At 42.6% G+C, this 23,971-nt stretch overlaps 1 protein-coding gene across 3 annotated transcripts; it reads left to right on the forward strand.

Annotated features, from left to right (window-relative positions):
- Window positions 1–449: 449 nt before the first annotated feature.
- Window positions 450–23,971, forward strand: COLEC10 (collectin subfamily member 10). 3 transcript variants are annotated; one of them, XM_090040550.1, is made up of 7 exons: window positions 450–724; window positions 12,286–12,357; window positions 13,767–13,838; window positions 19,096–19,149; window positions 20,652–20,747; window positions 22,947–23,148; window positions 23,618–23,971. In XM_090040550.1, the coding sequence occupies exons 1-7, from the start codon at window positions 577–579 to the stop codon at window positions 23,676–23,678; spliced, it is 705 nt and encodes a 234-aa protein (XP_089896676.1). In that variant the 5' UTR covers window positions 450–576; the 3' UTR covers window positions 23,679–23,971. The 3 variants fall into 3 exon arrangements, with proteins under 3 accessions (XP_089896676.1, XP_089896674.1, XP_089896675.1); XM_090040548.1 differs by having other exon boundaries at window positions 454–724; window positions 22,761–23,148; XM_090040549.1 differs by having other exon boundaries at window positions 454–724; window positions 22,761–23,971.

A 23,971-nucleotide genomic window follows, 5' to 3' on the forward strand; every position in this document is an offset into this window, starting at 1 on the left:
TGTGCCTGTACAGATTACCAGAGGTGCAATAGCTTATTCTAAGTGTCCCTCCCACACAGCAGAGCCGCAAATTATGCCTTTGTTTTGTGGGAGCCTTACTTACCTCCAGAAGAAGGATTCTTATATAATCGTCTCCTTTATCTGTGAAAAAGAATCTAAGTTCATTTCCTTAGCTAACAACCTGACACAAGCCATGTGTAATTAATTGGCATTCCCTTGGATACAAAATCAAAGTCTTTGTCATATGAATAAGTGGAATCCGGTGTTTCTCTACTATGTTAAGTAAACACAAAGAGGAAAAATCTAAATGAGATAGCCCCATATACTGAAGACATTTCCTCTGGCTATTGCACCTAAATATCTCACAGCTAAGAGATAAATTGGAATAAACAGCTGTCGCCTTTAAATAAATACTCTGGACAATGTATGATCTGCTTTTCTCCACTTTATTTAGCTGCTCTCCAGTGCAAACTCCCAAGTCTTTGCTCTGCCTCAGTTAGCAGAGCATTTATTTTAGAATCAACTGTATTTGTTAAGGCTGTAACAACGAAAGGCATTTCCTGAGAAACTGCAAGGATGAGCAGCATGAAGGAACAACAGCTGCGGAAGTATGGGACCGTAGTAATGCTCTTCATTTTCCAAGTTCAGATTTTTGGGCTCGATGTTGACAATCGACCTACTACAGAAGTCTGCTCGACACACACAATTTTACCTGGACCAAAAGGTGAGGAATATAAGCTTGCTAATACTAAGGCCAGAGTTAGTCAGATTTATTTTAAATAGGGACATAATGGGACTAGGGTATGCACAGGATATACATTTCTGCTGAGCTGGAGAGGGAAGATCTAGTATTGAAAATGGAACAAAGACCTGACAAGCGAAATTCTGGGGAGGAAAAGGTGCTGTGCTGAGAAGAGATGGTTGTATGATTTTATAAAGTTCCTATTATAATCTGCCACACATTTATATATGGTATAGGTCTCTTGCACAGTTTTTTCCAGCTACATTAGACCTCTCCTGTTCATTTTCTGTGTTCTGTTTGCATTAGGTTGCAAGATAGCTCTCATTCAGATGATATACAAAAATATTTCAGCTTCACTTAAAAGTGAGCATTAACCCAGAGACAACTGATGGTTCATTTACACTTATGGAGAGATCCAAGTACATTAATCCCAAATGGAAACTGTGCTCCCTGTGACCCTTCCAACGGCTCCTGTTGACCTCAAAAATAACCTGTCCACTGATTTCAGTGGGAACTAGTTTGGGTTTTCAGTGTATAGTTCTTTCATCTTCCAAATGTTTTGCAAATATCTAAGACCAAATTCTCTGCATTAACTTATATCCCATACATTAACTTGCAACTGAAGTCAGAGAAACTGCCCAAGGTACAAATCAGCCAGGAACTTGATCCATAACACAGAAATATATCTTTCAGTGACAGCTCTGAAATATTTATTCCAGGCAAGGGCTACTGCAGCCCAAACTCTTGCTTCCTTATTAGTAATTCATTAATTTATCCATAGGCTACAGAATTGGAAAAAATGTGACTGATTTAAATTTTAAATAGAAAAGAGATTATCAACCCCAAAACCTTGCCACAGACTCATTTGTTTTTATGATGGATTATTCAAATGCACATTGCTTAAAGTTCCATTTTTAATCAGCAAATTAATTTCTTCAAGATTGTGGTCCAAGTGTTTAACTTTTGTTGCTGCAAAACCTACACAGGGAAATGCAATAATCACCTGAGGTTGTGCAAGGAGTTTGTTTAGTTAGTATTTGCATAATGGAAGTTTAAATGCTTAGAGAAAATTTGGACAAAAATTATCTGTTGCACAAGTGTTACTGAGCTAGCAAGGTGGCCTAGTGAGAACATGAAAGGAATTAGTCTGAGTTCTAACTATTTTTTTCAGAACTAGCAATGACTGGGAATACAGAAAAGGAGCATGTCACAGTGCTATTATGACCCAAGACAAATTAAGCATGGTAATGGCAGATTGTATGCATAATTATGGTCATTCCCTGTTGCCTTTTGGCCAGAACAATGGTATGATGACACCAAGGAAGAGTGGAAGAACTGAATGGATCTTTAGCATGCCCTCAGAATTAGATTACTGTTTTAAAAGGGATGACAGCCAAAGACAGCTATGGAGCTCCATCGAGATCACTCTAAATCAAGTGATCATCTGACAACAGTCTGCAGTCTATGTGATGGAAGTCTGTGGCCTCATTCCAGGTTCTTGTGGACAACAGTCTGTATCAGAAGAATTACATCTGACTGCAAGTAGCATAGCAACCATAGTTGCAGTTCAACTGGGAAGGGAAAGACTTAATATGGGACTGGTGCCTGAATCATTTTAATTATCTGTAAAACAGCTGAGGTATACTGACCAGGATGATTTGCAGTACTGCCTTTACAGTACTTGGCCTGTGACTAGAATACTCTAAACACCAGCACATTATATCTGCCATCTGGCACTAAATCCACTGACAAAACTTTACTGCTGTATTCCTAATCATAGTGTCTCAAACAAAGATTTCTGTTACTTTTATCACCCCTGTGCCTCCTAGCCCTGGCTTCAGATAGAGTCATCTCTCCAGCCTGTTTCATCCCTCTACATCTACCAATAGGAAGCATCATGATATAATTTATTTTGCTGGGAGATAATGCAGTACACTGGACGATTGCAATAATTTTGTGAGCTGTGCAGCTATGCCTCTCCTCTGCCATAATGTACCTGGGAAGAGGAGGTCATAAAATGATTGTGGGTGCACTAAATACCTCAGAATTTATGGTCCTACATTACTTGCACTACCTTGCGAGATTATATCACGTCACCTAAAAGTTCATATTTCCTACACTGGCTACAAAAAACTTAAGCATCCCCCACATGTTCAGAGTTAAGAAACAAACAAACAAACAAAAATCACAAGGAATTGGTCATTTCTTTTGCTCAAGATCTCTAACCATGAGAACTCCCCCTAGTCCTCCCCCTCATCTGAATGTGCTCTTTTTACATGCATAAGATACCTGAAAGTAATTAACTAGATGGTAGACATGGGAATTAATTAGCAGGTAGTACTGGATGATCATTGGCTTGATGTCTAGTTGGCAGCTAGCATGAAGTTGAGTGTCTTAGGGCAGTGGTTGTCAATCGGGGGTATGCATACCCATGAGGGTACTTAAGGTTGTAGGGAGTATGGGGGGGGCTACCCCAGCAGAGGCCCAAGGGGCATGTGCCCCCCCCGATCTGTGCATGGGACGGAGGCAGCTGCCACTGTGCACTGGGCTTTGCGCACTGCTGCAGCAGCCCCGGGAGCAGTGTGACACCATGCCTGCCACCACTAGGCTGCGCTGCGCCCCCTGCCCTCCCAGTGGTGCGATGCAAGTGTTCCCAGGGCAGCTGCAGCAGCACGGAAAGCCCTGTGCGTAGTGGCAGCCACCTCCACGCTGTGCACAGATTGGGGGGCATGTGCCCCCCTGGGTGTCTACACCTGCATGAGCCACACGGGCTCCAACTGTCCCTCTACCCAGCCCACCAGGGCCACATTCACCCCAGCCCCTGCCCCCTGTCTGTGCCCCACTCTCTCCCTCACTGTGGAGGCCTCGATCTGCCCCCACCCCTACAGTCCTTTCCCCTACCTCAAAGACTTACCTGCTATCTGCGGGGACTTACCAGCACCCCCAAATAATTTTAATATAAAGAAGTATGTAAGCTGAAACTCTGAGACAGAAGGGGTACACTTGTTAAAAAAGAAATCCCCTGTCCTAGGGGATGGTCCTGGGGCCGGTTTTGTTCCATATCTTCATCAACCACCTGGAAGATGGGATGGAGTGCACTCTCAGCAAGTTTGAAGACGACACCAAGCTGCAGGGATTAGTAGATATACTGGAGGGTAGGGTTAGGATTCAAAGAGACCAAGGCGAATAGAAGGATTAGACCAAAAGAAGTGTCATGAGGTTCAATAAGGACAAGTGCAAAGTCCTGAACTTAGGATGGAACAATCCCATGCACTGGTAAGCATTGGCTCTACAGAAAAGGACCTGGGATTTACACTGGAGAATAAGCTGAATGAGCCAACAGTGTGCCATTATCGCCAAGAAGGCTAACAGCATAATAGGCTGCAATAGTAGGAGCACTGCCAGCAGATCAAGGGAAGTAATTCTTCCCCTCTAATCAGCATTGGTGAGGCCACATCTGGAGTACTGTGTCCAGTTTTGGGCCCCCCACTATAAAAAGGATGCGGACAAATTGGAGAGAGTCCCCTGGAGGGCTGCAAAAATGGTTAGGATGCCAGGGCACATGACGTATGAGTAGAGACCGAGAGAACTGGGCTTATTTAGTCTGGAGAAAAGACGACTGAGCAGGGATTTAGTAGCAGCCTTCAACTACCTGAATGGTAGTTACAAAGACCTAGACTGTTCTCAGTGGTGACAGATGACAGAACAAGGAACAATGGTCTCAAGTTGCAGCAAGGGAGGTTTAGGTTAAATATTAGAAAAAACTAATCACAAGAAGGGTAGTAGAGCATTGGAACAAGCAACCCAGAGAGGTGGTGGAAGCTCCATTCCTGGAGGTTTTTAAGACCCAGCTAGACAAAGCTTTGGCTGAGATTATCTAGTTGGGGATGGTCCTGCTTTGAGCAGGGGGTTGGACTAGGTAACCTCCTGAGGTCCCTTTCAATCCTAGTTTTCTACGATTCTTTAATTCTGTGATTCCATGAATATCCAGAAAGGCATCAGAATTCCCAGAAGAGGGGATGCAGAATACAAGGTATTTAAATGACAGATCCAAGCACTAGAAAATATCCTGGAGAGAACAATACTGCTTTTTGTCTTCACCACCTATTTTCTATGATAAACCCTAAAAGCTGGGCTGTATTAAAAAAAAAATTAAGAACAGGAATTGTTAAGCGATGATAAAGTCTGACCTCTAGTGGTCACACGTAATGTATGATGTATACATTCCACTGACTGCTCCAGCCTCTGCTCATGCAGTCCTATTGTACTGTTGCTATACATTAATTTTTTTTGAAGGTTTGACATCTATTCATGATCTAAAATAGATTATAACAAAAATCAACAAAAGCAGAGAAGGCTCACTCACTTTCCAGTTTCCTAATCTAAATTAAGTCCAGATTTGCAAAAGAGTTCAAATCATTTGAACATAGGATAATATTATTGCCAACTTGTTGTACTTTTATAAGAGAGAGTTTGAGGAAATAGTCAGACGGACACTATAGAAATTAAATGTAGAATTCTGTAATACTTGGTGTTAATCTACAGATTTTCATCAAGCAACATGACATACATAGTAAGTTAAATTTAATAGAGAATGATATCATTATAGCCTCACTATTAAAGTTTTGTATTTGGGGCCAAAATTGCAAAGAATATTGACCTACATTTTAAAAGATTGTTGATGCCCAATTTGAGAGACAGCCTGTAAAAATTTTATATTTATCTAGTGCTTTACATTACAGGTTCTCTAAAAACCTAACTATTTACCACTGATTAACCAGAGCAGTGAAGGTCAAATTCTGTATCTCACCAATTTTCCTGGTACAAAGATCAGAATCTGGAGAATTCAAATGAACATATCAAGAACAAACAGAGAGAGTTAGGAGCAGAAATAAAACCAGAACTTTTGACTCTTAACCCCTTGCTATAACCATGGGGAGGAGGCTGATTTTTCAGAAGTGTATAACACTGCCGATTCTGTTGATTTCATTTGGATGTGTAGGTGCTCAGCATTTCAGGAGGTCTCATATTTGATTATATTTGCTCTACGTCCTGATTAACTTTCATTAAGTCCAGGAACATGGACTTCAAAAGGGACCTATTGGGCCCAGCTTGAAAGACTGGTGAGGAATGAAATCTGAGGAAGAGAACTAGGTGTTTCTCAGTAGCAGCCTATGCAAAGAGGTCCCTTTATTATTTTTCCAATAAATGCTGCTTCTAAACTCTGTGACACTGGCTGGTGCGTCAAAGCAGCGTTTATTGTGGTCTCCAAGTACTGCTGTCCATCTTTTAGCCTTAACTGTGCTTATACAATTCTACTTCTGGAAAATATCAAAACTCTGTCAGCAACCAGAACTGTCGCTGTCCACATTTCCTTTTGAAAATATACAACGCCTTACCACATCCTATAGGCTGTTCTAGCCCAGAACCAACTTTCCTTACTAGCGCTTCACATTTTTTTTTTTATCTAAACAACCCTTTCATTTCAAAACCTAATTTCATTTCTTTTTTTCTGCCATATATGGCCTATAGCATATATGCTAATATCAGATACACATACACATTATGAGAATCAAGTCAAGGAAGTTATACCTGTATAAATTAGAAGACTAAAATCTAAATAATTTGTGTTTTATTAAATCAATAAAGCCAACAGAAAGAGGCCCAGATTATCAGATGAAGTGGAGCCAACATACTTCCCTCAAAGTCTACATTAGTCAAGGATCTGACCTATAAATCGTCATGGAAATCAAGAATGATTCTACCAGTAGATGTATGCCAGCATAAAACTGGTGCAAATCAAAGATCAAACATAAAAAATCCAAAGTTATTGGCAATTCTTTACTGCATGTTGAGAGTCTAACAATTTATAATGAGAAGAGAGAAAATACAAGATTTTCCCACACTGTGAGTTTCCCACTGTCAGAGGAGGAGAAACAATTAGACTAAACATTGTGGGTTTCTATCCATGTACAACCAACCCGCTGATAAAGTGGAAAGAAAAACACTCACATTTGGTATCTGGTTTTGGATTTCTCCAGTGGATAATTCTGACTCTCAGGGCTTGTTTGCCCCATGGTGGGTAGAATGTCCCAACTGGGACATACCCAACAATACCGTTCACCCATTTTGCAGACATGCTCAACACCTGGAAGTGTGCCAGAGGGGCCACTTCAAGGCATCCTTCCTTGGCCACTCTAAAGATATGCTCTCCAGCATGCTTCTGCGCAGTACATAGGAATGCCCTGAAGCAGCCCATCCTTACTGGTGTACTTATAGGTTTGGAGCATGGCTGTGGGAGCAGGCAGACAGGACATGCTCAGAATCATCCTGGGTGGGACACTGCTGCTACAAAGACAAACTCTCAGTCTCCAACTGGTATGACATGATCACCCTCACCTGTCCACTCTAAACCTGAGAGCGCACATTTCCCAACTCTTGCATCTTAGAATCCATAAGTAACTTGAAGGGGAGGCTTTGGTACAGGCACCCTAGACTGGCAACCTACTTTCAAATCTACATAATCCCTGGACAGCCTTGGAAACCTCTTATAACATGGCAGGTAGAAGAGCAACCAGCTCATCAAAAGCTTTTGTCACATAATATTCAACAAACCTCATGCACTTCTGTACAGCTCACACTGTGGTGAATCCAGGCCATGTCTTGACAACTAGGTTCTTTTTTAGATCCAGAAAGCCCCATTGCAGTGTCACAATGTAGGCAAGCTCCACCATCCCCTCCTTCAAAAAGCAGGACTTGGAAGATTTGATGTTCAGTCCGTAGCAGGGCAGCTGGGTGACTGCCACATCTAGGTGTTTCAGGTGCTCCTCATACATCCAAATTAACAATATCATAATATTTTTGAGGCCATTTTAAAGACGTTACGGTCACTAGGCAAAGACCTCCTGAGCTGTTGAAGTGATCTGAGAGCACTGCAAAACCATAACATAAATGTGAATTTGTAGAATCCCATGGATGAGATAATAGTTTATTCATAGTCCTCTAGAGCTGTCAGATTGTCAGTTTCCATGAATCAGGTTAATAGTGGAGACCAAAGAAGTGGATTTATTGACAGCCAGTACTTCTGTATGCAAATGAAGTACATTAACAAGTTTATGCATAACCCTGCTGAGTTTTTAGTAAGTTTAAAAAGAACCACCATTTTCTGTTTTTCTTCTTGAAGAGGGCAATGGTATTTACCAAGGGTTTGTAACTTCTGTAATCACATCTTTTTTCTACACCTCATCAAGTTGCCTATTGAATTATACAAGTGGGTATGACTTCTCAAATTAGGCTGTGGTCAGTGACAATCAGGTGCTAGATTTAAGTAGCACAACCCAAAATCAACCAGATGTTTCAAAAAGTAACCATTTATTACTGATGTTTTGCAAGGCAATGGGACATTTGTGGCATCTGGGCTCTCAGCACCATCTACCACAGCTGTTCAGTCTAGTTGGCCAATGCATGTAGTGCAGTCTATAAACTGCAGTGTAATGCTGCAGGTAGATTAGTTAGCCCTGCTGAGAGGCAGAATTAATTATCCTGGATGTAGTGCAACTTGAACAAGCCTATGCTGCTTTTCATTTGGAAAGCAGCATTAGAACCACTGTCATGTGGTGCTGAGAGGTACAGCTAATTAATCTGGACATGTCAACATGCAGACAGCTGCCTCCTGACTCAGCTGCAATACAGATGTGCTCCTGTGACACCAGCCAGCACTGCATTCTCTCAAAAGACACAGCAGAATGCTTTTGGTGTCAAACTGGGACCATTTTTTCCCCCCCAAATTCAACACAAAATTCCTGTTTCTGGGAGTTCTCTGGGATAAAGCCCAACACAGGCATCTCCCAGAAAATGCAGGACAGCTGGTCACTTTAACTGGGCAAATCCTGGTTAGGCACTAGATTGGACAACAGAAGCCTCAGCCTTTCAAAGGAACTGAAAGACTGTCTTTCCAGTCAACTGGCCATGTCGGCACTTTCTGTACAGCAACTCCTCCCACCAAGCTCAGCAGGACTCAACTTTCTGATGTTCCAGTGCATATTACATTTAGGACCAGTATACTGTAAAGCCAATCTGGCCAACCTCAGTAAGTCATGGGCCCCCATGCAGTGTGCCAGACTCATTAAAACATGGCAGCTGCATGTGGAAAGGCCTGTTGTGGAGACTACAGCTGGGAGGATTCCTGCCAAAACTCCCCAAATCCTGTTTGTGGCACCGTATAGGAGGGCAGTGGCCACTGTGGGAGAGAAACAGAAGGCAGGCTGGAATCAGCAGGACAAAACAAAGGTGATGCAGCAGCCATAGGAACTGGATACCACATCTTCTGCGAGAAAGTAGACACACAATTCCTGTTAGGGTTCCATTCCCACATTCGTGAGATACCCTCGTTCAACACTACCATTCAGACACCTATCAATAGCTATTTCACGCTAAAACTTACTCAGTTCACAAAGATGCAAGCCAGCTGTAAGAAGAGATGCAGCCAGGATATGGAAACAACCAAAGATTAACTAAGTTCCTATCAGTAATACAAAAAGCCATTTTATTTAGTGTTCCTTCTACTCTGAAACGATTCCCTTAAAGATTCCAATGACTATTAGCACTCAGGCAACTTCTTAGGACTTTCTGGCCTTGCTCCCTGTCAGCTGCAATCAGAGGTGTTCTGATGACCCTTAAATGTCATTGATTGCTCATGGCTTTTACTCCCCTGTCTGACAGAACTGCAAACAGGAAAGGTTGAGCGACTTGTGCATGTCCATTTCAATAGTATGATCTTTCAAGTTAGTGATGCGCAGCAAGTAGATCAATTGGATAGAATCCTAGAAAGGTATCTAAAATACAACCAGGTTTCTGCTGAAGGCAACTACCCACACATGGGGTGGACAGGAGACACAATTAGTTAAACTTCTGGTCCCTCTGTACTTTAAAGACAATCTGAGAGTTGGGATAAAATTGAACCTGCCCCATAGCACCTTGTCCACCTCTGAACAATACTAGTTCAGAATGTGGGCTGTAAGCCACACTTCTTGGGGCAATGGCTTTCAGTGAAGTCACAGCTTCACAGATTTTAGCAGAGCTGACATTTTATCCCTACTCTTTATTTTTCAGTACAGCAATATGCACATGTAGGGTGCTGTACAAAGAAGAGCAGTAAAAATATGCTAGTTCCCATTCAAAATTCAGATTCAGGAGTAGGATCTAGGTCCACCTCTGATGTGAACCAAAGTATTATGAACGTACATACTGAAATATATTGATCCGATGCTATTAAGGGGGATGGCCTAGGCACATAAAACTGAGATGAACTGACTTGTTCATTTAATTAAAAATCCTCCCTACCTGGTTGCAATTCAGTAAGAAGCCACAAGAGGACAGCACGATCCAAGCCTTCATACTCCACTTCAAAAATGTGAGTCCCAGGCAAGAGGAGGAGGAAGCACTACATTTATCATAGCTGACACCCTGATACCTGGCTGATAGCTACTCTGACACAAAAGGAACGATTGCAGCACTTAAATCTCACTGTAGCAAGTAGGACAGGAGGAAAGTAGCTGCAGGAAGTAATCACAGTGGGCCATCTATACGTGCCCCTACAGCGCCGTTGTTACTGTGCCATTATTTAGTACTTCCTTAGGAGGTACCAAATGACGGCACAGTAACAGCTGGTGGCACATACTTATTTTTAGCTGCTACACTGCCATCACTTTGGTGATGCAGCTGCAGCGTCACGGTTTGTGCCCACTGTTGCTATATTACCATAATGCATTACTACAGTGACATTGCATCTCATGTAGACGTGCCCAGCTTTGGATAGTGATGTACCTGTTTTTTTCTGGGGTAATGTCTCCAAGGTTGATAGTATTGTCCAGTGACGGTACAAAACATTCTTTTTGCTCAAAGACTCCCCGCCAACTCCCTCCTGACTTTTGTTGTTGTTGGTTCTTTCTTAATGGGAAGCAGACAGCTTGATCTGGATTTATAAAGGGCTCTCCCCCCAGAAACATATCTGTACTCACCTTTACAGAATCACTGAGGAGAACTTCGAGATAAAGATTAAGAGTCCTATTATTTGCTAATTACAAGCCCTTTCATTTCACTGTTTGTTTTGTGATAGATGGTTTAAAGAATGCAATAAATGTTGTTTGTGAATGAACATAATCCTTACTCACCTCCCAGTGCAGCACACAGCCAACTACTCTACAGACCCACCCTTTGGAAGGAGTGAGCTTAACATTTAATTCAGGAAAATCTTTGGCTTAAACTGTGGATAAATACCACCCTAATTGGTTTGCTTGTTTATTCCCAGGACTTCCTGAACCCCCCCCCCCCCCCCCGAAATACACACACACACACACTTTCTCTCTACCTCCTGACTGATGCTCAACCTTTTCTCCTTCTCCTTTTAAGCTAATGAGCACCCCCTGGTCTGGCTACCAGGGTGAGTCAGTCATGGCTCTGTCCTTCCATACAGGATCCCAAGGCTTGATGATCTGTCATAATTTGTCTCAACATATCACCAGTTTCATTCACCGATTTCAAACCCTGTCTCCTATCAAGAACGAAGAAAGCACAGATTTAATTTCTCTTTGAGCAACATCAAGCCTAACTCAGAAACAAATTAGATAACAGCTTTCAGTTCATTTCATGTTTTCATTTAGACAAGATGAGACCTCAAACCACTTGTATTATGGACCCTGGTACCAAGAACAAGTCAATTTTACCCTCCCTAAAACCTTGTTGACTGCTGAGGTGTTTGTTCTTTTGTTGCTCAAGGATGTTATAATATGGCACAAGTCTGGGACTTGGCTTCAGTGTCTGCCTCTGCTACAGACTTCCTGTGTGATGTTAGGCAGATTATTTAATCATCCTGTAATTAAGTTTCCCCATCTGTGAAAGGCAACAATATTTTCTTTCTGTCACCACTGGTCTGTCTCACTTGCTGAGGTAACGGGAGAAGCGGAGCTAATTTTAGTGAGTGCCCTCCTGCCACTCAGCCTCTGCTCCCCACCAGCTCCCTGCTATCAGAGCAGAGGTACATGGAGAGTGTGGGCTGGAGGGCCACCATCCTGGCTCCAGTGGTGTCCTGGCTACAGGAAGCAGTGCCCAAATTACCAAGAGGACAGCACCCCTACGGTGCCAAAGGGGCAGGGCCCCAAGAGTGCCCCAAGTGCTGAGAGCCCCAGTACTCTGGCATTGCTGGCGCTACAACTCCTTGCACCCCGGGTCGGAGAAGGGAGTTAAAAGTGGCCAAGTTACTGGGAGAACGTGGTGGGGGAAGAGAGCCGCACTGTGGAGGACCAACCACCTGCATGGACATAAAGTGGAACAAAAAGGTACAAAGTAATACCTGCTCCCTCCATGGAAGTGTACATCAGTACAGTAGTTTTTTTAAAAAACCATTTTACTATATTTTTAAAGCTTTTTGCAAAGTTCCAAATATTAGGTCTGTCTGCACCCTGAGCTTTTCTTCCTCAGGAACGGATTTACATGTATTACCCTGAGTGAAATGGAGCATGATACTTTATTTGAACTTTCTGAAGGGGATGAAGGAGAGAAAGGAGATCGGGGAGAAATGGGAAAACCTGGAAAAGTAGGACCAAAAGGACCAAAGGGTACGTATAATTATTTTAACATTTTTGCTATATCAACATTGAGGTCTAGAACAATACATCAATTACTAGTATTGGCAATAATTAGTATACATATCTTAGTACATCAATGCAAGATCTCACAATATTTTTAGGCATTATTGATTTAAACCTAACACCATTCCCAAAAGCTAGGTATGGATACTAGCGTTACGTGATACATTACATGCATGCACGGGATTGGCTGAAAATAGTCATGTGACAAGTCAAATGTTTATTGCTTATCTAAGTAATCTTCTCACCTAAGATGTGGACCACTGTTAGCTACTCAGGTCATGTCTGCAAGCCTAAATCTATATCATTTCCTGAAGTCAAGTATACTCTAAAGTGGGACCTATAGTTTACAGAGTTACTTCTTTAGGCCAAGCAATTATGACATTCAGTGGAAGGCCATGTCTTTTTTTAGAAGGCATTCAAGGACTATGCGACTTGCCTCTATTCAGGAAGACTTTGCTGTTACCTTCTGCAGATATTTAAATATCTGCAGAAAGAAAGTTAGCAGAAGGAAAATAGGTAGATGATACACTGCAGTACTCAGTGGGAACCTTGTTTGAATATTAAAGTTACCAAGTTAAAAAGTTAAGATCACGTTAAATCACTTGTAATGCTGAGACTGAAAAGGACAGAGCGCCAACACACTGGAAACTGACATAAGGACTTTCAAAGCTAAATATACAAGCTGCTACACTGTGAGCTAAAAAGGAAAAAATTCTGCGAGGCAACAACAGAGGGAAGGACTAGGGGACTGTAAGAGACCTATATACTCAATGGCTGGGGCTGAAAGGAGAACCTATAACACACACATTGGGCACGTCTACATGTGCCATTAGGGGACATCAGTAAACTCTGGAGCTTATTGCTCCCAGGAATGCATCTGCATGTGTGCCCAGACCACAGCACACTGAGATGGACTGAAGCAGCTCTAGCTGGAAGGGGGCCCCAGGAGGTAAGCCTGCCAGCCTGGGACTGCTCTGCTGAGGCTCAATGTGCTGCAGAGGAGATGGCTGGGGCACAAGGGTGCTTCAGTGCCAGGCTAGCTGGCAGGCAGCCCCAGTACTGAAGCACCCTTGTGTCCCAGCCAACCAGTCAGCATCTACATGTGCACTGCTGCGTACAAAAGTACTCCACAGCAGGGTAATACTTACATTAGTTTTGTGCACCCTAGTAGGGGTGCACATGTAGACACTGAGGTGTTTACTGTGCAGTTAGACAACTGAACAGTAAATGCCTCATGTAGATGCATCCACTTACACTTGCTACCAGTTACAACTGAACTTGCATTTCTTAACAAAAGAACAGATCAATCAAACAGTTAAACTGTGTCCCAAATATAAATAGAATCATCCATATTCTTTTCATTGCATTCTTCTTAGGAAACAAAGGAGTAGTGGGAGATGTTGGTGATCAAGGAATAATTGGGAAAATTGGTCCGATTGGTGGAAAGGGTAAGTTCTGCCCTTTGTGTCAAGGCAGGTGTGCATCAAGGGCCTGTGTGTGATTTTAAGAGTTACAGCTATTGGGTGAAATTATTTACATTTAAGTAATGTCTGTGATTTATGTTTTCCAAACGCAACTAGTATAGTTGGCTATTATGATATAATCTGAGGTGTATGCTCTAGTACCTATTTGGAACACACTGGACTTGTTTGGTTCGGACACTTTCCTAGCTGAGCTAAGCAAACTGCTCTGTTTTAGATTACATGACAAAAAACACATAGGGAGAAACCTGAGGCTCATTAAAGATAATAGCTAAACACTGGATGCTTGAAGACGTTAAAAAAAAACAACAAAAAAAAACCAACAAACCAAAAAACCTGCTTAGCAAAAGCAGCAGCAAGTTACTTCACCTGGCTCTGCAACATCTGTATAGGTCAGGTGCTTCAGCGGGGCTTTTTGGTACTTTTAACTAAAACTGATTCAATCAGCTATTAGATAAAATTACCAAAAATGCCCTGCAAAGCACCTGATCTATACAGATGTTGGGCGAGCTGTATCCAACTAACGTGCCATCTCTTCTGGGCATGTGCTGGGTTCAGCATAAGAGTGTGCTGAATTTAAAGTAATGAGCCATTTTAGTTTTTTTTAAGCAGCTAGTATCAACTCTAGTAGAGCATATCACATTTTTGCCCACATGCTTTCAAAGCAAATGAACAAGAGTTACTATTTTGCCACGTATTTTTGATGCATAGATTCATAGATGTAGGGTCGGAAGGGACCTGAATAGATCAAGTCCAACCCCCTGCCCTGGGCAGGAGAGAATACTGGGCTCATTTGACACCACCCAGGTGTTCGTCTAACGTCCTCTTAAAGACTCCCAAGGTAGGAGCCAGCACCACTTCCCTTTGAAGTTGGTTCCAGATTCTGGCCACCCTGACTGTGAAGTAGTGCCTCCTGATGTCTAGTCTAGATCTACCCTCTAACAACTTATGGCTGTTATTCCTTGTTGCTCCAGGAGGTGCTTGGGTAAACATTGTCTCTCCCATTCCCCATTGGTCCCCCCAGTAAGTTTGTAGATGGCCACCAGGTCCTCTCTCACCCTTGTCTTGTCAAGGCTGAACAGGTTCAGGTCCCGTAGCCTCTCCTCGTAGGGCCTGTCCTGCTGTCCCTGGATCATGTGAGTGGCCTCCTCTGGACCCTCTCGATGCTGGCCACATGTGTCCTGAAGTGCAGCGTCTAGAACCGGATGCAGTACTCCAATTGTGGCCTGACCAGTGTTGCATAGAGGGGGAGGATCACTCCTCAGACCTGCATCTGTGGATGCATGACAAGGTGTCGTTGACCTTACTGACTGTATCCTCACATTGGCGGCCCATGTTCATTTTGGAATTGATAATGACTCCCAGATCTATTTCTACCTCTGTGCTTCCGAGAAGGGAGCTCTCCAGCCTATAGATATGCTGCTGGTTCTTACTGCCCAAGTGCAGTACCCTGCACTTAGTTTCATAGTTTCTAGGGTCGGAAGGGACCTGAGCAGATCATCTGGTCCGCCCCCCTGCCATGGCAGGAAAGAATACTGGGGTCAAACGACCCCAGCAAGATGTTCATCTAACCTCCTCTTAAAAACCCCCAGGGTAGGAGCCTGCACCACTTCTCTTGGAAGTTGGTTCCAGACCCGAGCCGCCCTGACCGTGAAGTAGCGCCTCCTGATATCTAACCGAAACCTACCCTCTGCCAGCTTGTGACCGTTATTCCTGGTCACTTATCAGTATTGAATCCCATCCTATTCTCATTCGTCCACCCCTGTTACCTGTCCAGGTCCAGCTGTATCCTGTCCCTCCCTTCTAGTGTGCCCACCTCACCCCAAATCTTGGTGTCATCGGTGAATTTAAACAGGGTGCTTTTCACCCCCTTGTCCAAGTTGCTAATAAAGAGATTAAACAGTGTGGGCCCAAGGACCGAACGCTGAGGGACCCCACTGCCCACATCGCTCCAGGTCGAATATGACCTATCCACCACCACTCTCTGGGTGCAGCCCCTCAGGCAATTCCGATCCATCTGACTGTGTAGGCATCAATGCCACAGTCACCTATGTTTTTAATGAGGATGGGGTGGGAGACGGTGTCAAAGGCCTTCCTGAAGTCCAGAAAGACTACATCCACTGTGACACCAGCATCCAATGATTATGTGACCTGATCGTAGAAGGCAATCAGGTTGGTCTGACAGGACCTGCCCCTAATAAACCCACGCTGGTTGCCCCCGAGCACTGTCCCCTGTGCTGGTCCTTTCTAGATGTGCTCCTGGATAATCATCTCAAAGAGCTTCCCCAGGATCAAAGTAAGACTAATGGGCCTTAAGACTAATAAGTAAGATTAATGCCACAGAGTTGCAACTACGCTGATGTTCAGGTCATGGATAAGCTTCCTGAAAAAGATTAGGGGCGCAGACAAAAGTACAGCTCTCCACTGTAACTCAGAACACTTTTCAGGAAGCATTCTGAATTACAACAATCCCCTGGACCAAACAGAAGTTCTGGTTCCAGGGAAAGGGAAATCTAGCTGCTGGCTGGGAGGGTGCAGTTGGTTTTCCTTAGTAATGACCCCTCCTCCTTCCCTGTTTCAGAATAGGAAGGGGAAAGGGACCAGAGCGAGTTTTTTCTAGGGAGTCCCCAGCCAGTCCCTTTCCCCCCCTCCCATTCTGAAAACAGTGACAGGCAGTGCAGACAGAAGTTACAGAAAATGCTGTTTTGAAACATCTTCATCTGACCCCTCATGCAATGAACGTTCAGATTTTCACCTGATCGGCCACTCTTGAAGCTGTCTGCAGCCATGCACTTGTGTTTGGTCATGACTATAGGCTGCTTTTTGTGGCCAGATTGGGCAAAAATTGTCATTTCTGTCTGCACCCTAGATGTGGCAGTGATTTCAAAAGTAATGTTCTGAGACCAAGTAATTAGACTGAGAGCCATCTGATTCTTTGCGTATCAAGACTACAACAGCACATGCCCAGCCATTCTGAGGAGTAAATGGCTTAATAGCCTCAGAAAAGGCCTTCTGACATAGCTTAGTAGAGGTCTATGAGAGACAGAATATTCATTTGGCCACAAAAGTGCAGAAATTATAAACACAAACTTGCAAATTACTGTACAAATACATCAACCATTCACACACTTTTAAAGCGAATGTTCTTTGGTTTACAGCCCACTTAACTGGAAGAGAAAAAGAACAGCACTTAGAAGTATTACAGCACTTAGAAGTATTACAATACAATGGAAATTTGATACAGCATAACTGACTGATACACTTTGAGGTTTAATTTTGACCCTGACTTGTAACATAAGCAAAGTACAATTAATGTGTACTCAGTACTGGGTTACTGTGCAGATCCTATGCATTAGCATTGTTTGTATTTGGTATAAGATGAAAAACTCCTTGAAAGATTATTTAAATAATGTGAAAGAAAAATGGACTTTGCAACTAAAAAAAAGAACTCCATTAGATAGGCACCTATCTAGATTTTTAGAGTCCTAAAGAGGAGTAAAAAAATCTGATTTCAGGCCTCTAAGTGTGACCTGTGTTAAGAATTCTGATTTTTGTATTTATATCTTATGGTCTGAATAGATTTCTTTCCCACTTAACACTGTATATATTATTTAAGGCTTCCAGATATCCAGAAACAGGGCAGGTCCTATGTGGATAGGCTACGGGATCTGAACCGGTTCAGCCTCCACAAGAGGAGGCTGAGAGGGGAATCAACTTTTTAAGGGATTAGTTTGTGATACTTTTAAAAGGGCTGGCTTTGATGAGCATCAATCCTTGGACAGTGCCCCTTTCCCTCCCTCCCTTATGATAGATCAAATTAGGTCCCCAAGAACTGTAGCACCCAAACTCACTGGTCATTTTTGAAAACCATGCTCAATGCCTATTAGCACTTTTCCTCGCATAAAATCAATGGGATTACTCTGAATTTGTGTTGGAGTAACCAAGAGTGTTTTTGCCACCCTATAATTTTAGCTTGTATTTAGATACATTAATAGTTCTTGGTGTCTGATTCAAGGCCTTCCATCTTCTCTTCAGCTTTTATGTTACTGTACAAGAATATTAAAATGCTTTAAAAAATTTTCCAAAATGTTAGTCTCCATGTGAAATGAAATAACCAGTAAATTCCTTGTTTACATCTTGGGGGAAAAAAGAAAAATTATATGAAAGGTAAAAAAGATGTCAAACTCATAGTAGCATACAGACCACAAGGAAAACTGACTTTAGTTCAGAGATGAAACAAAGTTTTAATTAACAGGGGAGAGAAGTAAATTCTCAGGCAGTTTTCAGATTCAAATAAGTATTGGCAAGTTTGAAAGAAAGCTATTCCCTCAAGTATTTACAGTACTCTATCCACTACGGAGGTACTTAATTTTTGGATCATTTTCAACATAAGAGGAAAAAAAAAATCAAAAGAAAAAAAGATTAAAAAATAGCATGTTTCCATGGGTTTTATCTGAAGTGAAGTAAATTTAATCTCAGCTAGAGCTGTTATTCCCCAGATGCATGCTCTGTGTAAACTCATTACTAAGTTCTGTCCTGTGTCTTAAAACAACATGCTGTAGTCAAATACACAGTCAAGTATTGGCTCAACCTTGCAAGGCAGTGACAGAATTCAAGTCCTACTAATATGATTGAAGTCATCCAGCATCTCACGTTTATGTTGTATACAGATCAGTATGGGTGCATCTACACATGCATTAATGCATCTTTTCTAAAGCACATTAAATTTAGTACCTCCAATGTTAGGTACTGACCAATCAGGCTGCACTAATGCACAGTAGTGCAGTTGCTTGATTTTTTAATGCTACCCAATATGCAGTAGACTACTTTACTGCACATTAGCGTAATGTTACAGTTTTTATGTGACGTTAAATGTGCAATAAATAGTCTACTGTGCCTTAAAGCACATGTGTAGACATGCTCTGTGTAGCTCACATTTAGAGATAATGGTAGCAGGCACTAGCCACCCAAAAAAAGCCAGAGCTACCAATGAGTCATCTATTAAAGTTTCTCTGCATTTTTTCCCCACCTAAACTAGTCAGGGATTGTTTGACTTGGCACATCTGCTAGTACAACACACCAAGGACCTTCTATCAAAAACACACTGCTAATACATCACTAAATAGTTTTCAAACAGGTTTTTTTTTTTTTTTTTTTTCCCAAACATGGTGTCCAGGGTTGGTTCTTTTCTGAGATCTGAAAATACATTTTCTGTTCTGTTCAGGTGAGAAAGGAGTCAAAGGTTTAACTGGGACATTTGGAAAAAAGGGGAAAGCAGGTACAGTATGTTCGTTACTACTAGAAGACCCAAGCTGCACCTTTCTGCAGAGGATGGTTGAATCTGCTACTGTGCTTAGTTTTACAAGTGCTTTAAAATGCTGAGTTGCACAATGGATGGATGAATATTATTATATGGATGATCAGTGGAATGGGAAGCGTATCTTAAAGAAAACTTGGTTGGCTAAACAAGTCTAGCTCTTTCAATGAAGGCTGACAGGGGATAGGATTGCTCTTGATAAGTATGTCAGAGGAACAAGCACTAGGGAGGAAAAAAGAACTATAGAAGCAAAAAAAAAAAAAAAAGTCGCCACAAGAATAGATGGATATAAGTTAGCCATGAAAAAAACTATAGCCTAGAAATTAGATGGATTCTAACTATCAGAGGTATGAAGATCTTTTTTTTTTTTTTTTTTTGGAGTAGCTGGAGCAAGAAACACAATTACTCATAAAATGGAGCTTGTTCAGTTTACGGAAGGGACTGTCTGCAGTAGTAGGAAGCTGGACTCAGTGACCCAGAAGGTACTTTCTGGTCCAATGTTCCTAAATACTTTTCATCCTTAAATCATGTTTCACTGGCCAGCCTTATTTTTTTTAAATTGATTTCTTAAACTAGGCCACTGCGGTTCTTGTAAGACAGTAACCTCTACCCTCTTCTTTTGGAAAGGAACATGGGAATAAAGCAAATCACACAGCAACAAAGATGTTACGTTTTACCAGCCCAAACATCACTAATCCTTCAACAGTTTTGAGATGTTGTTACTAAGTTTAGATAATATTGATTACTTCTACTGCACCATAGCTTCATGGGGCCTTTTACTGACACGGTAATTGCCCTAAGGAGTTTCCAGTATACGGACTCTGTGACTTCTTCTGTGTCCCTTGACGGAGAAGATCATCTGCCAGCAAAGGGGATCATTCCATTTTTGTAGCATGCTCATCTCTTTCCCTGACCTAATGGAAGTTTTCTGCTCCTTGAGGGCTTCAATCCCATGACTGTGCTAAGACATAGCCAGCTCCTTTGGGGAAGCTGATAGTAATAGTGGACCCCACAGATGGGTTAACTTGCCCCGCTTTCATCTCTGCCACAAGTGTTCTGGAAATAGCCATGATGTAGGAAGGTAGGATACAGGAATAGATGGGAGGGGAAGAGATGTGGACAATTAAGTGTCCTACTTAGATATGGAGAGCAGAAAGAAAACCCTGACCCATGGGAAAAAATGTTTTTGAAAACTAAGGATATCTAAAAGAGGGGGAAAATTAAAGCCAAAACACATATGAAAAGTTAATATGGGACGGTAACAAAGCACAAATGTGCTCCTATTGAGATAAACAGGAGTGTTGTCATAAGTGAAAGCAGCATCGGGATAAAAATGCTAACTTTCTGTAAATAATCAATAGGTTTTCTAAAGGGTCTGAGTGTGGATTGGTAGGTCAAGAATTACTTAACCCCAGACACCAGCCTTCTCAGCTCATGCATCCAATGTCCCTCTCTTGATTCAGGCACGGTCTGTGACTGTGGGAGGTACCGCAAAGTTGTTGGGCAACTGGATATTAACGTTGCTCGACTGAAGACATCCATGAAATTTGTAAAAAATGGTAAGCTCTGTCATCTGTTTTATACAGTTCATTTGGTTCCTGCCAGGTTTTATTGTTACTGTTCTATCTTGGTGACACCTACAAAAAAAAAGAGGACCCTACTGTGCTACACACTGTAGAAACATGTGACAAAGACAGACTGGGCAGGTCTATGCTGCTGTACGGTGACACTGTTACAATGCCGTGCTTTAGTACTTCCTTTTGGAAGTACTAAAAGGAGGTACTAAAGCACAGGGCAGTACAGGCAGGTACTGTGCTGTGCATGCTGCACATGGGTAGCTTTTGTTGCTACATTGCCGCAGTGGCACACTATACCCAGGGAGCGTGGCACTATGGTGACATGACTGGCAATTACATGTAGACACATGACCGCTATACTCCGGTAGTGCACTGGACAGTGATGTAGTGTGTTGCTATGTCACCATAGCGTGACGTGTATATGCGCCCACTGTTTCAAAGAGCTTACACAGACTACAGATGAGCAGTGGATTAAAGAAAAACCCAAAAAAACTAGATACCGCACAAGGATAAACAATGAGTTGACAGCAGTCACCACAAACAGCACTAGCCATGGCACACCAACTGCGTGACCCCTACTGAGTCTTCGTAATTAATGAAAAGATTAAGAAGTGATTTGAGGTAAGACAATGAGGTGGCTTTGCAGACCTTTACCCAACCATTAGGGGCATCATTTGAAAAAGCACGAAGTTGTCTGCTGTAATTTTTCTTTCTTAAAAACAAAAAAACCCCATATTATATAATTAAAGGTTTCAGGTCATTCTCCACTGCTTTCTCCCTAATGTATTCTCTTGCATCTCTGCAGCCAGTTGAAAGAGCACTATATCATATCCGTTTTCACTATACAAGGAACAAATTTATGCCAATCTGCTGCTCAGGGCATAAAGGTACAGGAGAACACAAAAAGCTTCCTACCCCTTCAATCCAATAGCCACATGCTACTGTAATCCCAGTACTCCCCCGAGTGCAGGTATAGTACTTATTGCCCCTGAGCTAGCCAACAGCCTAAAGGGGCTTCAGGCACAGTAGTGAGTGAGGAGTGAAGATCTTGGAGCTTCCCTTGGATCCTTCCAAACATGCAGTGAGGAACATGCTGCACCCACTGGAAAGGTACAACAGCACCCGCTCTTTCATGGGAAAGGAGAGAATCTCAGTCATGTCCAATATATAGGACACAGCTGAATCCTACTTCCCTCTGCACCACCATGGAGTACCAGACAGCAAGGTCCTGCGTTAATTGTGAATGTGCTAAGTCCCAAAGCACAGCCTCTCCACAACAAGGCAGTACTGTGACAAGGTATTCAAGCCAGCTTTATAGGTGTGAGCTCTGGAACTAGGAGCAGCATGGCAGCTCAGCAGAGTGAATTACCTTGGAGGCAGTGTTATGGAACTGCAGCTCCACTGTTTCCAGCTCTGGAGCAAGCATGCGCAGGTAACTGCACAGCACTGCCTGGCACCATGCAGACATGTCCCAAGAGGCCTGCTTACCAGAGCTACTGAGCACCTAGAGCAAGCCCCTCTGTCGTTAGTGGATGCTAAGCAGCTCTGAAAACCAGGCCAAATTTAAATGCTTAACTGAGTTTGAGAATTCTGGTCTCTAGTTACACAGGGAAGACTCTAATATTGCTAACAGCCTAACAGGTTTTTTTCCTGGAGCACCAACCTGAAATCTATATGAAGTCAGGGTTTGAAGGTCTCTGCTGAGTTGTGCATTTTTGTTCATCCATCTAAGGCCTGACCTGACAACTTCTGCTTCAGAAAAAGCCCAAAACCAAACTATCAAGGGGGGGGCGGGGGGTAGTCAGAACTGGGGATTCAGCAGTCTCTCTTATTAACATTATTCTCCATTTCACCCCTCACTATTGCAATAAACTCAACTCTAAGACTCCCTTTTCCCAGCTATATTTGATTATTTCCTGTCATCACACTTTTTAAAGGAGAAGAGACTTGCAGAAAGACCATTGAAAAAAAAAAAAATGTTTTTTCCTCCTATAGTAATTGCAGGAATCAGGGAAACAGATGAGAAATTCTATTACATTGTGAAGGAAGAGAAGAGCTACAGGGAAGCACTGACCCACTGCAGGATCAGAGGGGGAATGCTGGCTATGCCAAGAGATGAGGCAACCAATGCAGTCATAGCAGACTACATCTCCAAGAGCGGCCTTTTCCGAGTGTTCATAGGGGTGAACGATATGGAGAAGGAAGGACACTTTGTGTATGCGGACAACACCCCACTGCAAAACTACAGCAACTGGAAGGAAGGGGAGCCAAGGGACACGTCTGGGCATGAGGACTGTGTGGAGATGCTCAGCACTGGGGAATGGAATGACTCCGAGTGTCACCTCACTATCTACTTCATCTGTGAATTCCTTAAGAAGAGGAAGTAAGAGTGTTTGCCAGGCAACCTCTGTATATAAAATAACCCTTCCTTATTTACCCACTATAGATGGATCTCTGTGCAGGGCAAAGAGTATAAATCAGGAGTAACTACAATGAAATCAAGGGAGTTACACTGGGGCATGTGGAATCAGAACTGGGCCTGCAGCAGGCAGCTGGTTTTGCCACACAGCAAGAAATTTTTGGTTGGGATTTAGAGATCTTGGGCTGAATTAGGAGCTGGCATAAGTGAGTGCAACTTCAATGGATGGAGCTGCAGCATGCCAATCATGGACAATAGTTGGTATAACGAGTAACCAAAACACTTCAGACTCCACTGGGGGTAGGGGCTTGGATTGTATTTGTGAGGGGGGCACAGCAACAATACTTCAGGGGCTGCATCTATGCCACAACAGTTCTGTATCTTCTAAAGTTACAGAAAGTATTGAATAACTTGACGTCTCTTTTCTTAAAAGCTGCCAAACCCCCTTCCTGTGCTACTCCCCGGTGACTAGAAGCTATTCTGTGGTTACATAAAGCTCCATCTACCCCCAGTCCTCTGTGCCAAGCTGAGAACTCCCGAATGCAATGATGTGCAGCCTCTCTTCAAGCTCTGCTGTGGTGGAATTTGGCAAGGGAAAGATCACATCTAACAGGAAGAAACGTAAACAGAAACATATGGAGGAAATGAGGCTGTAAACAGGTGCATTGCAACATTATTTGTACCCATATATACATTGTTGAATTAGCTACTGATTCTAGGAGCAAAAGATTCACCCATCTGCCTGCTTCACCAATAGTCAATGACATTAAATTCTCTACTCCCAATA

The sequence above is a fragment of the Crocodylus siamensis genome, chromosome 3 (assembly GCF_052110815.1).
Source record: "Crocodylus siamensis isolate JL-2025a chromosome 3, ASM5211081v1, whole genome shotgun sequence".
NCBI classification, from domain to species: domain Eukaryota; kingdom Metazoa; phylum Chordata; order Crocodylia; family Crocodylidae; genus Crocodylus; species Crocodylus siamensis.

Coding starts and splice junctions, on each gene's coding strand:
- COLEC10 (XM_090040548.1), top strand. CDS start 577: ATGAGCAGCATGAAGGAACAACAGCTGCGGAAGTATGGGACCGTAGTA. Junction 13,839..19,095: donor TGGTCCGATTGGTGGAAAGG/GTAAGTTCTGCC, acceptor TGTTCTGTTCAG/GTGAGAAAGGAGTCAAAGGT. Junction 19,150..20,651: donor TGGAAAAAAGGGGAAAGCAG/GTACAGTATGTT, acceptor CTCTTGATTCAG/GCACGGTCTGTGACTGTGGG.